The following is a 13,619-nucleotide window of genomic DNA, read 5'->3' on the forward strand; positions in this document are numbered from 1 at the left end:
TTTCCTCTGTGCTAGCAGTTATGCCCAGACGGTGGAGACTACTGCCCATCAGTAGTGGCACCAGTTTCATGCGTTTAACTTGGTAGACGTGAATAGTGTAGCCTGCATAAATACAATTGTGTATCCTGCTACAACACTAGTGTATAGGTGAGTGACTACGGGGTGCAGATATCCTGAGTCCCATGTGTATGTTAGGTGTGCAGTGTCAACGAGGAATGCCGGGTTAAAATGAATGCAGTTTATTGTTCAGTGTGTTCAGTAATAATGACAATATACAATGGTGCAAAATGTGAGTGGTGAAATGGCTATGCCCGTGATGCGTACGAGACTGAGCTGCCAAGTCTCCTGGAACCTGCACCTCTCTCCTTATATATAGACACAGACAAAATAGTACAACAATGAATCCCACATTGGGTTAACCTTTGCAGCCGAGACACCCAACTTTTTCCCCATGACATCGGCTTTACAACAACAGAAAACATGATTACACTGTATTATGAAGAACCTAACCTTAAGTTTTACATAATGCTGACCCAAAAGTCTCCTAGTCATTATTGCTGACTCCCAGTCAGCACAGTAAACAGCCTGTTTTCCTTTGGGGTCTGATAAGAGGCAGACTTCTGTGAATTTCCCGACGAAATCAACACGGTGTCCTAAAAATAATACAGTGGAAGAAAGTCACAGCCAGGCCTTGTTGTCTCTCCAACATTAATTTATTTAAAAACAAAACAATCCTCATAAGTGTGCTAAAACATTGCGTTAAACTACAACTGGTGAAAATGAAGCAATGCATTTACAGTAAACAAAACCTGGAGATAAATTAATAAACCTATTTAAAACAAAACCAAACAAAAACATACATGTGCGTCACCATGATTCTGTAATCAGAGGTACAGCTCTTTTTGTTTCAGGGTTACCTTACAGCGCATTTTTCTAACCATGCAGAGAAAAGGAAACATTGACACAGCAGTTAATTTTCTGAAGATTAAAATAATAGAATGTAATGTAACAACAATTGACTGCATGAATGAACACATCATTGTTTTCGGGGCGACTCACGTTCACTGTGACCAGAGCTCTTTACATGACGAGAGACCGGATTGGTCACATGTGCTGCCAGAGAATGCCATTTAGCACACACTAACCTTTCAGCTCAAAATTAGAATGACTTTTTCAACTTACTAACTACATCATACATTATTTGCCTACAGTTTAGAGTGTGTTCAGTGAGTGCATGTGCATGTGTGTGCGCTATTTAATTTGTGTGTGTGTGTGTGTGCATAATATGCCGAAAGCATGTGTATGCATGATGCGTTTGGAGTGTGTGCTATAAGAAAAGGACACGGTTCATTATTGCTTTGTCTTTTTAATTTTAAGTGCAAGAATAATTACATAAGGAAACAAAATGAGCACTGCAGTTGTTTTTTTTTTCGTGCCTGTTGACAAGAACAGCAAATACGCAGACGAGTGTATTTTTTTCCAAAGTTTAATTGACCGCTCCCCCATGCTTGATCAGTAATATCACACCCCTCTGCCGAGTGTTCAACTCACTCCATCAATCCAGCTCTCAGCCAGCCAGTACGGGCCTGACTTACTGAAACCTTCAGCACGTGCAAAACATTTTAGCACTCGCAAAATGAATAACACAACCATTGATTGGCGCAAAACAAATGCCATGACCAATCACTGGTTGCGTTGTTGGTTTTGCTAAAGGTGTCAATAAATCAGGCCGTATGTCCGTGAGGGGAAATAAACCTGCCCTGTTCAAAGTTTCAAGGATGTGGTGAAGTTCTTCTGCGGAGCTGGATTTGTTAGTTTGGTTTTCGGCCGGATCGGCGAGCTTCACAGGGACCGTTCGTCTGCGCTGCCGGATGTTCGTAAAAGCGGCTTCAGAGACGCGGCGGCAGAAGCCCGTTTCTGACTCGGTGGCTCAAGCGCAAAGAGAGCGCGTCTCTTTCATCGTTCAGCAGGAACGGCTTTAGTGCTCTGCTGCTAGCTATGCTCACGCACATTTTTTTAAAATTAAATGCACAGGAGTTCCTCTGCCCTCTACTTCCTGGAACTGGTGTGGTTAGTTTAACCCTGATAATGTCCCAAACCCCATTCAGTGGCATTCGGTACTGCAGTGAACTGGACACAACGGCTGTTTGTGGAGGACTAGAAACCGCAACTGGTCATCTATCCGGTCTCTACCTAGCATCCATCCAGTCTACACCCAGGATCCACACAACAGTTCCATACGTTAACAGCAGACTATGCTAGAAGTCAAGAGGACGCGCACGCTCATCATTTTGCTGAGATGAGATGGATTAGTTCGCAGAAATGATTTGCGTGATGGATATAGGTTGCATAGCATCAGTATCTTGAGTACCATTCATCAAACCAAAACCAACCCTTTCTTTAGACAACAATGCGAGTATGGGATAACATATTGCTATGGTAAGCTCATGCTCTCCAGGCATACCAATTATCAGAAACCCTCCCACACAGACCCAATTTTACTCCCAGTTTCAATCTGTAATCAATTTCCAGTTGTGCCCCCCGACCATGTGCGGTCACCTGTACCCCTAGCAAGAACAACTGCGGTTGAAGCTTTTGCTCTCCTCAAATGCACAAGCCAGAGATTTTGCCACACACTACAGGTGTACTCCATGCACTACCTCCAACTAGAGGATTAGCATGGCTCTCACTGGTGACAACAGGTAGCATTTGGGCACTTGGTGCAGTGGAACTAAATTGGTAGCCTTTGGAAACCTAATGGACTTACTCGCACAACATCTTCAGGGACAAGACCAAGTGGCGAAAGCTAACGAGTTTATAGTTTTTGTTGCACTATGGCTTGGTGTAAATTCTAAGGTGTGAGATCAAAAACATTCTATAGCTGATGTAACAACTGTTAGTGGTTATTGAAAGCAATGGAGTTCTAGAACACTGTTTTATAATTCTGCAGAAAGCATTCCAAAAACCTACTCTTCTATCTAAGGGTAAAATATGGAAGAATGGGTTCCTGTTTTACAAACACAAACATGTTTGTAACCCAGGTGGGGGCTTATTGGGTATTGTGCTCAAGGAATCACTATTGTGAGGTCCAGATTTTAGTGACTTCCAATCAGGCCCACTTCAATGACAAAGTAAGTCCTTTGTAAATGTAAATGTAAATGCGGGCTATTGTCAACGAAGGACATCAGTACTGAAAACTCTTTTTGAATATTTAATGGATTTCACAGTACTAAACATAAATGCAGGCATATGTCATAGGACAAACCTCACTCAATCACAATTTTTTTTTCCTGCAGGATCCTATGGGCATTGTATTCCTACAGTTTATTGTGTTTAAAAAAAAAAAATAAATCAAACATTAAACCAACCAAAAGCCTATCACAGCCTTCCTACTGAAGCAAGCTGGGAAACGGGGGGGGGGGAATCTATTTTCACATCTCTTTTTGCAACCGAGAGTCAACATGTGGTTAAACATATTATGTGTAATAATTTTCATTATTATCATTATGCATAACAATTATCGTTATTGAAACTGCAAGTTTCCATGTTGCCTCAAACCTTTACTGACATAATTTAGTGAAATAGATGTAAGGGGGGAAAAAAACAGTATTTTCACAGATCACTAATGACTACACAGGCACATCTACGACATTCAAATGTACACTTCATCCAATCCAATTATTCTAATGATTTACTACCTATTTTCAAGTTAGGGTTAGCTGAGGGTAACCTAGGTTTACCATAGCTTACACGGTTGTGCCGATAATTGAAATGTAATTGCAACAGCAATGTTACAAAATATAACACATAACTTTTTTTTTTTTGGACACGAAACGGGGGCCATATTTTTAAATTTTGACCACCTGGCTCCTCACTGTGTGGCGCTGATGACAAGTTGTACTTATGTGGACAATGTGCATCTTCAAACTTCACATTCATGGGAGTTTTAGCCCGCCTTAAGCAACACGAGGCTATGCCAAGTTTATCAAATGACTTGCTTCAGTCCGCCTTATGGGTGTAGCTCTCCTGTAGTCTTCCCGTTCACACTTCAACCAATCAAAGAGTACTACACTTAACTCGTAGTATACAGTACAAAATGAAAAGACAGAAAGCTGTGGGTTAAGTTTAGACTTTTCTCAGCGATTCCATCCATCTTCAGGAGTTACAGAATGTTTAATGCAACAGTGAAGCGCAGTAAGGCTACTCTGACACATTTAAAACTGGAAAAGAAATCCCAACGCTGCTAACACGCTCTTCTCAAACATACAAAGGAACCACAACATTGACTGTTCAATGGAAACCTACACATTTTGCACTTGCTGAGAAATGCTAACAGGTCACACCCAACGGCATTGTACAACTGTTTGGGTGGTTACATAGCATTGTAGCAAAGCTGACAGAATATAAATCTGATCTGCACACTCACATTGTTTAGGTAACATTGTAGCAACATTGACAGAATGCACCACCATATAACAAACTCACATTGTTTTTGTACTGCTGTACCACTGATAGAAAGTACACCCAAACAACACACATTGTTTATGTAACACTGTGGCAAGGTTGACTGAATGTAATGCGTTATTTGGGTGTTAACTATAATGACATCACTCGACAGACGGGTAGAAATAATGGGATAGCGCAGTCAAACTCGAATGTTTTCTTCAATGGACAATTCTACAGATCACTGAGAATACCATATTTGCTCTGCAGCTGATGTCACCACATTAATATCCCAGCCACAAACTGAATCTAATACCACTTGGGCAAGCACAATATCTAGAACTCTGAATCTAATTCTCAGAAAGCAAAACTAGTCTCTCACAAGACACAATGTAGCGTCTCAGAGAGTGAGATGACCTCAAATTTAGCGTCTGCCTTACAGTTCCTGGAGTTTCCACGATACTGGAAATCCTTAAGCCTTAAGCACTTTGTTTTACTCCCCTAGACACATGCTTCAAAAGCAAACAGAATAAAATGCCCTTGATAATCGCCGTTCATTATCACCATTCGTAACCGTCACGATCATCTCCCGACGGTGGTGTATGTTCGGTCTCACCTCACTTTTTTGACACCTGAAACCTGCTGGGTGCCAAGCATGACATTCGTGCCCTATTGAGCGAGGACAAACAGCGGAGATGAATAAAACCCCATTCTCATGGTTAAAACAAAAAAAAGTGATTAAAAGCTAGGGCTTTCACTGGCGAAAACGCTCAAATGTACATTCAGGGATTACGGGTGGTGCGCAAGCACTGCTCTGAGCGATTAGCTGCACGTCACGTGTTAAATGTCTAATCCGGAGGAAGACTGAAGAGAAGCCTATTATCCCGTAAGTTCATTTTATGAAGGCACTTCCTGGTAAAGCTTTGCCATAGAATAGCACCTTTTTTTAACTAGCCAGCAAAAGCCCTTTTTGCAGAGTATCTGTGTGTTTGTGTACTTGCATGTGCGCATATTTGCGTGTGTGCGCGTGCGTGTGTGTGTGTGTCACGCTTTACAAGAGGCTGAAACCCAGGATGTACTGAAGGAGCTTTGTTCTGTTTGCTTGAGGTAGGAAGGTGCTGCTGACCTCCAGCAGCGTGACTTTCTTCTCGCGGCTCTCTTTCAGGACCTGCAGGACAGGGGGTGGGGTTACGCTAGTCTCCTCCTCCTTCACAGGGCTCAACAACCACATAAGGAATGGTTAACTCCCATCTGCTTAGCTCAGCTGAGGGGGGTAAACTTGTTTGACAAGTTTCATAAAAACGGGGCCAGCAGAAGAATAGACTGGCGGAAAAGTTCAGCGAAGGCTAGGCAGACACGTTTATCTTACCCCCAGTTCCTTGAAGGTTCTTATTGTGTTCTTCACGAGGTAGTGTGTCGCACTTTCCCCTGTGAGAGGGAGACAGCGAGAGAGAATTATCAATATCACTATTATACCTGCTAATCAAATGTCCTTTTTGAACACATAAATGATTACCAATTTGTATTGTATGGCAGGCTTATGGTAGTTCTTATACAGAGCAGCCGGTCATAGAAAGATGGAAGGACACAAACATAACACAGAAGCAAGCACAAAGCTGACAGATGTACAGAAATGAAAAATAATCACTACAATATGTAAATACAGTCAGCTCCGTTATGTTTCTTAATCTGGCTCTGTACTCCACCAGAATTCTATGTTTGTAATCAAATTTCCATGTGATTAAAGTGTACATTCTCCGCATTAATTTAACAGTATTTTTATACACTTGTTTCACCATATAGAAATTACAGCACTTAATATACATAGCCCCCCATTTCAGAGTACCATGATGTTTGGAACATATTTGTGGCATTCGGTCCGCCGGAGAGGCGGATTGGTCTCGGCTGTGCCGGCTGGTGGAGAAAGCACACACACCTGGGTTGCGTTAGCTAATCAGCCCAGGTGCTTAAAGGTGTGCTGCTCTCCTCAGTTCGGGGCAGAGACCGGGAGTTCACACTGAGACCGGGAGCTCACACCGAGAGCGTGTTTATGATTTTTGTTTCGTTTTTGTTTGAGCACAAAAGTCCAGAAAAGTAATCCTAAACTGGGATGCTGGAGGAGGTGGGACCTGGCCGGGAAGGCGGGTCAGCTACGGGCGGTGCATGGGAAAGTGGCACACCGTTTTACTTAATTTTGTCTTCGTTGTTTTAGCTTGTTGTTTTAGTTTATTGTTTTTCGCCCGGAACCCGTGAGGGGTTGGAGTCCTGATCGATGTGGTCACTTCTGGCACTACGATCCTTACTTCACTCTAGTGTGTTTCTTTTGCACCTCTGCACCGTGAACTAATGCACTTGTTGTACGTCGCTCTGGATAAGAGCGTCTGCTAAATGCCTGTAATGTAATGTAATGAAGAGGATTGTTTATTTTATTTCATGTTTGTGTGGGAGCGCTCTCTCTCCATGCAGCAACCAACAGCACCTGCCGCATCTCCCTCCCAGGGGTGTCAAGCTGGCGTGTGACAATATTAATGTTACGTAAATGAAAGCAGTCATGTTTAGTACTTTGGCACATATCAATGACTGCTTGAAATCTGTGACCCACAGACATCACCAAGTACTGAGCATCTTCTCTCATGATGCTCTGCCAGGCCTGTACTGCAGCCAACTTCAGCTTGTTTTGGGGGACAGTTGCCAAACATTTTCTCTTCAGAATATGAAACACATGTTCAATTGGAAACAGATCGGGTAAATGACTTGGCAAATAAAGCATTTTTCTAGTTTTCTAATCATTATCTTGCTGTAAGATGAAGCACCGTCCAATGAATTTGGAGGCATAGGGTTGAACCTGAGCAGGTACGGTGCTTCTGAATTAATTCAGAATTAATTCTGCTATCAGCAGTTACTGTACATAATCAATAAAAACAAGTGAGCCAGCACCTGTGGCAGCCATACGTGCCTAAACCCTAAAATCCCACCAGGTTTCACAAATGAAAGGGAGTGAATTGGGTCTTTGGCAGTTACTTTGGGCCTCCACACTTGCTCTTGCCATCACTCTGATACAAGTGAATCCTGGTCTCATCTGTCAATAAGACCTTTGTCCATAACTTTGCAGGCTGTTTTATGTACTTTTTAGCAGACTGTAACCTAAGTTTGTGAGGTCTTCTCCGGACAGTAGTCACTGCCACATGCACACCTGCCTCCTGAAGAATGTTTCTGATCTACTGAACAGGTTTGTAGGGGTTTTTCTTCATTATGAGAGCCAGATCAAGTAAAAAATATGCCTTGGAGTCAAGCATTGTGGAGATGACTGTATATACTGTAGTAATATAAACATATAATATTAAATATCTTACATTATATTGCAAAGACTACTCAAACTGATTGTCACCAAAACTGAAGTAGGGGGGTGAAAACTCATCTTTGTTTAAAATGGTAACACACGCACAGTTAAGTGCACACACCTACATGCAACGCCCCGCTATGCAGGCCTGCACGCATTATCATGCACTCACTCACTTTTCTCCATCTAGGGCATAAGGATAGTGACTCACTGGGCAACGGCTACGAGTTCCCCAAGCGCCAGCTGTCGGCTAAATGGCCGTGTATAGACATATAGTTAAGGTTTGCTAATTAATTCAGTTAAAACTGTCTATGTACGTACAGCTCCGGTTCATTACACTGTACACACATACACAGTACGTCACTAAATCTCCATTGCCACCCCAATATGACCCCGGTTGAATGTATCCAGCCAGCACCAACGCAAGGCTTGAGGAACGCCTCCGAGGAGGCGTTTATAAGAGGTGAGCTCACCGAACACGGCCACCTTCTTCTCCGTGCGGGTCAGCAGGTATCTGAACAGCTGCTGCGTGTACTCGCTCTCGGCCACGGGGCGGTGGAGGCCGTGCACGAAGATCGCGGCCCCGCTGTACGCCTCCAGGACCGGGCTCAGCAACCGCTGCAGGAACGTGAAGAACTCCTGGTGCTCCGCAGACACGCTGACCTGCAGCGATCGGGAAACGGTCGCGGTTAGGAGCGAGGTCGGGTGTCGGTCACCTGCGGCGGTCGGAAGACGGCGAGGTTTCCGGTCGTGTGTAGAAGGCCGGGGCACAGTGCTCGGCTGGTCTCCTCTCAGAGATATAAGTGCAGTGGTTCTCATTTGGTCTTGGGGTGATTTTGTAGGAGTCCATTACACTACTGAGCCAGAGCCTTGAACATGACATGCAGGGTTTAACAGTGAAGCAGCCAGCTGAACCTAATCAGTACCCAATGGTACATTCTCAGTGCGTAACTAAAACTAGAAATACCGCCACGCGGTTGTATGCCTCCGCCAACCAGTAGCCAGTTTGGATGTAAAATGTCATCACTTCATCATTTTATCCTATTAGACATTTGTGTGAAACTTTGTCATAATTAGCACATGAACTCTTGAGTTATAGCCAAAAACATGATTTGTGAGGTCACAGTGACCTTGACCTTTGTCCTTTGATCACCAAAATCGAATCAGTTCATCCTTGAAGCCAAGTGGATGTCTGTGCTAAATTTGAAGAAATTCCCTCAAGGCGTTCCTGAGATATCGCGTTCACGAGAGAACGGGATGGACGTGAGTTCACAGTGACCTTGACCTTTGACCACCAAAATCTAATCAGTTCATCCTTGAGTCCAAGTGGACGTTTACAATCTACACATAAAACCCCAACCCCAGCTTTTTTTTCTGAACACTGTGAATTCTTATGTGCCAGTCTTGCCTGGTTCAACCCTCAACGGGAGAGATGACCTCATACCCAATGTAGTGGGGCATTTATGAGTTCCTTTTGGCTTCTTCCTGTATCCTTGTGTGGTCAGGAACTATAACACTCAAAGAGGTCTGGGTGAAGCTTATAAGAGCCAGCAAAAAAACTAAATGATGCTGGTGTTTCATATCCTTGTCACTTTTAGAGCTCAGGGCAGGGGCATAACTGTCACTCCAGAGGGTAATGTGCTTGTGACATGTAAGCACTACACTTAATAACAAAAATATATATAAATGCAGGTAATTTTGTCCTCTCGCACAGCAGCAACCATTTCCTATGTGTGTTTGCAATGAAATGAACACTGTTGAAAACAATACTGTCATTGGGCTTTGCATTCAAACTGAGACAGCAACTTGGGGAATTTCTGAATGAAAGTCAATGGAAGGGGCCTTATTCAGTTTATCTGTAAGGGGTTGTTCATACATTAAAAATCCCCAAGGTATGAAACGCCTTTAGAGGGCTCTGGAGTTGGATTAGAGATTCAGATTACTACAGAGATCTTCATTAGTCATCTACACTAGAAACTGTGCCAGATTAGGACAGTTGAAAATGAATCTGAATAGCAATAATCTGCGTGGAACAGGGAAGGAATGTACACCTCCGCTGATTGAGGGGCGTTATAAGACTGGTTGCTTCATTCTTGCTGGAGTGCTAAAGCTCTGACATGTTAACAGTCACAGGACTTGGCCTACCTTCAGGTAGCGGTCTCTCTGCTCCTCGCCGAAGTCGCTGTCTTCGTCTTCCTCATCGCTGCGCCAGGACAGGGGCTCCCCAAACTTCTTGGGCCAGGGCTCCTCAGTGGGGCTGAGCTCCTCCTGGTCCTCCTGAAGCAGGGGTAAAATCACACGCTCAGCAGAGCACAGTGACATGACCGTATGGTCATCAGGGCACAGAGGAACCGTGTTCAAATTAGGGCACAGACCACACCACCATTAACACTGAGACCACAGGGTTATTATAGGACTGACATGACCACACAGTCATTACAGCACAGGTATGACCACATGGTCATTACAGCACAGACATGACCACATGGTCATTACAGCACAGACATGACCACACGGCCAATACAGCACAGACATGACCACACGGTCCTGACAGCACAGACACGACCACAAGGTCAATACAGCACAGACATGACCACACGGTCATTAAGGCATAGACACGACCACACGGTCATCACAGCACAGACATGACCACATGGCCAATACAGCACAGACATGACCACACGGTCCTGACAGCACAGACACGACCACAAGGTCAATACAGCACAGATATGACCACATGGTCATCACAGCACAGACATGACTACAGGAGAGCGAATTTGTGGCAGAAGGAGCAGTAGTAAAAGAGTGGGCTCTGTACCTCTGCCACGTACAGGACTCCATACTGGATCAGCCGGGTCACCGCATCATGGAACACCTGATATATCATCTGACAGGGCTGCAATCAGGAGAGAAATCAGACATTACGCATACTGAACACGCAATACACAAACACACAGGACACCCTACATGCACACACGCACTGAAAACACTATGCACACTGAGCACACACACACACACTCATACAGGACATTTTACACACACATATTCATACTGAACACACTATTCACAAACACACAGGACACCCTACACACACTGAACACATGCACGCACACACTCACACACATGCACATTAAACATACACACTCATGCTGGACATATTTTACTCACATAATCATACTGAACACACTATGCACAAACACACAGGACACCCTACATGCACTGAACGCACGCACACACACACTCACACAATGTACATCTGGACATATTTTACACACATATTACCATATTGAACACACTGCACCTGCTCGATCACGTGCACACACACACCCTGAAAAACTATCCACACTGAACATACACACTCATACGGGACACATTTTACACACACATAATCACGCTGAACACACTGCACATGCACAATATTTTTGTGTGTATGAACTGAACACATTGGACACACACCAAAAATATTTATCAATAAATAATAAAAGTGTTGTGATATTGCTCGATTTGTACCAGTGAGGCTGCAGTTACACACAGTGCCAATAGGGGGAGAAGGAGCTGCACAGTAAGTCTTAAGCAGTGAAGCTGCACTCACTAACGCCACAGCGACTTCGTTGGACAGGAAGTGGGAGAGCCCCGCTGCCTTTCTGACGAGCTGCTCCTGACTGACCAGGGTCCGCAGCGAGCCCTGCTCCGCCTCCCCAGCCGGCTCTCTCAACAACGCCAGCACACTGCATGCTGGGAAAAAAACAAAACAAAAAGGCAAACAAAACGCAATGAGACCGTAAATATGTGGTGAAAAAAAAGACTAGGGCCAGACAACACGACCTCAGCTCATTTTGTAAGAGAAACATTTCGGAAGCGTTGTGTAATTAAGATTGTGACCAGTCCACCCATTGTTTGCAGAATTCCACCATTTTACTGCTTACCTCCCATGATGTAGTTCCTGCCTTCCCAGTTCAGATGCACAGCAAAGGCTAAAACTGCATAATGCAACTCTCAAGGATCACCATTCTGGTGCTTTGTGTTAGCATGATACATGCTAATCCTCCCTAAACTGCCAGCTATTTAGTAATATGATGACTAACACAATAAGATAATAACTGTGGTTTGGTGGTGCTGCTCAACCAGCTACTCCTGCAGGTTTACGTTCTAGCCATTTTCTCAGCATAATGCTTATTTACGGCTACTGGTCACTCAAACATATATTCTGACCTACAGCTACAGTGGATCAGTGGAAGCACTTCAGGCATAACTGACCTACAGCTACGGTGGGTCAGTGGAAACTCTTCAGGTATAACTGACTGGACGGAGTGTGGCACAGTGGGTAAGGAACTGCGCTTGTAACCGAAAGGTTGCAGGTTCGATTCCCGGGTAAGGACACTGCCGTTGTACCCTTGAGCAAGGTACTTAACCTGCATTGCTTCAGTATATATCCAGCTGTATAAATGGATACAATGTAAAGTGCTATGTAAAAAAAGTTGTGTAAGTCGCTCTGGATAAGAGCGTCTGCTAAATGCCTGTAATGTAATGTAATGTAATGTAATGACCTACAGCTACGGTGGATCACTGGAAGCACTTCAGGTATAACTGAGCTATAGCTAAGGTGGGTCAGTGGAAACTTCAGATATAACTGACCTACAGCTAAGGTGGGTCAGTGGAAACTCTTCACGTATAACTGATCTATAGCTAAGGTGGGTCAGTGGAAACTCTTCGGGTATAACTGATCTATAGCTAAGGTGGGTCAGTGGAAACTCTTCAGGTATAACTGATCTATAGCTAAGGTGGGTCAGTGGAAACTCTTCAGGTATAACTGATCTATAGCTAAGGTGGGTCAGTGGAAACTCTTCAGTTATAACTGATCTACAGCTAAGGTGGGTCAGTGGAAACTCTTCAGGTATAACTGATCTATAGGTAAAGGTGGATCGGTGGAATATGCTTCACGTATAACTGATCTACAGCTAAGGTGGGTGAATGGGCATGCAGACAATGCTGCTGCTGCAATGCGGACGCTGGTACCAATGATGGCGTCGGCGATGAAGACGTGGAACAGGCCGTTGCTGTAGAAGTTGAGCTCGAACAGGGCGTTGACGGTGGCGTTGGGCGCGATGATGAACTCGGTGTTGCGGTTGGCGCTCGTCACGTTGACGCAGTTGCCCAGGAGCTGCAGCGCGTGCATGACCACGTCCTCCGAGTTTCCCGAGAAGCCGAGGTCAAAGTCCCGGGACAGGATTTCCTCCTTCATGTTGAAGAAGTCCTCCACCAGCTTCGACAGCACCACGCCCTGCAGCGAAGCCACGCCTTTAGCCACACCCCACAGGGCTCAAATTTTACCTACTCTGGCTAAAAAAAAATACCTGTGTGACAAAAACTATGACCCACAACAATACCACAAAATTTTCTAAATATGCAAACATTCTGGAAAGTATCAGGGTTAATATATTTCACAGCAGTGTAATATATTGCAATACATTTAAGCGGGAATAATGTCTATATTTGCCTTTTTACTGTGAAGTTTTGCAATACATTGAAAATATATCTATTCCATTCCTGCAAGGTCCACATGTGTAATGCATGGCGTAAGGCATATAAACAAATAGATGCAACCATGCAGTGTTTGGTGTGACTGAGCTGGGGACAGCCCACAGCCCATAGATGCCAGGCTGGTAACTACCCACAATGCTCCTGGGGCCAGATAAAAGCGCATATACCCAGCAGGACAGCATGGGCCTCCGAGGAAACTACAGCTACATGAAAACACACGCAAAGCCTCCGGCGGCACGGCAACAAAATACGTGGAACAAAATACTGCGGAGGACTTTCACTTCTGAACCTGAAA

The 13,619-nt window shown here is 44.3% G+C and overlaps 1 protein-coding gene across 1 annotated transcript in view; it reads right to left on the reverse strand.

The window, feature by feature from the left end:
- Positions 1–697: 697 nt before the first annotated feature.
- gpam (glycerol-3-phosphate acyltransferase, mitochondrial) overlaps positions 698–13,619 on the reverse strand; it is a 34,983-nt gene continuing 22,061 nt past the window's right edge. Inside the window, exons 15-21 of the mRNA XM_035400028.1 lie at positions 12,800–13,064; positions 11,376–11,518; positions 10,602–10,679; positions 9,929–10,060; positions 8,257–8,446; positions 5,813–5,871; positions 698–5,611 (exon numbers count right to left, since the gene is read on the reverse strand). Of these exons, the coding sequence (XP_035255919.1) occupies positions 5,495–5,611; positions 5,813–5,871; positions 8,257–8,446; positions 9,929–10,060; positions 10,602–10,679; positions 11,376–11,518; positions 12,800–13,064 (984 nt within the window). The 3' untranslated portion in view covers positions 698–5,494. The remainder of the gene's footprint in view (positions 5,612–5,812; positions 5,872–8,256; positions 8,447–9,928; positions 10,061–10,601; positions 10,680–11,375; positions 11,519–12,799; positions 13,065–13,619) is intronic.

Source organism: Anguilla anguilla, chromosome 2 (genome assembly GCF_013347855.1).
Source record: "Anguilla anguilla isolate fAngAng1 chromosome 2, fAngAng1.pri, whole genome shotgun sequence".
NCBI lineage: Eukaryota > Metazoa > Chordata > Actinopteri > Anguilliformes > Anguillidae > Anguilla > Anguilla anguilla.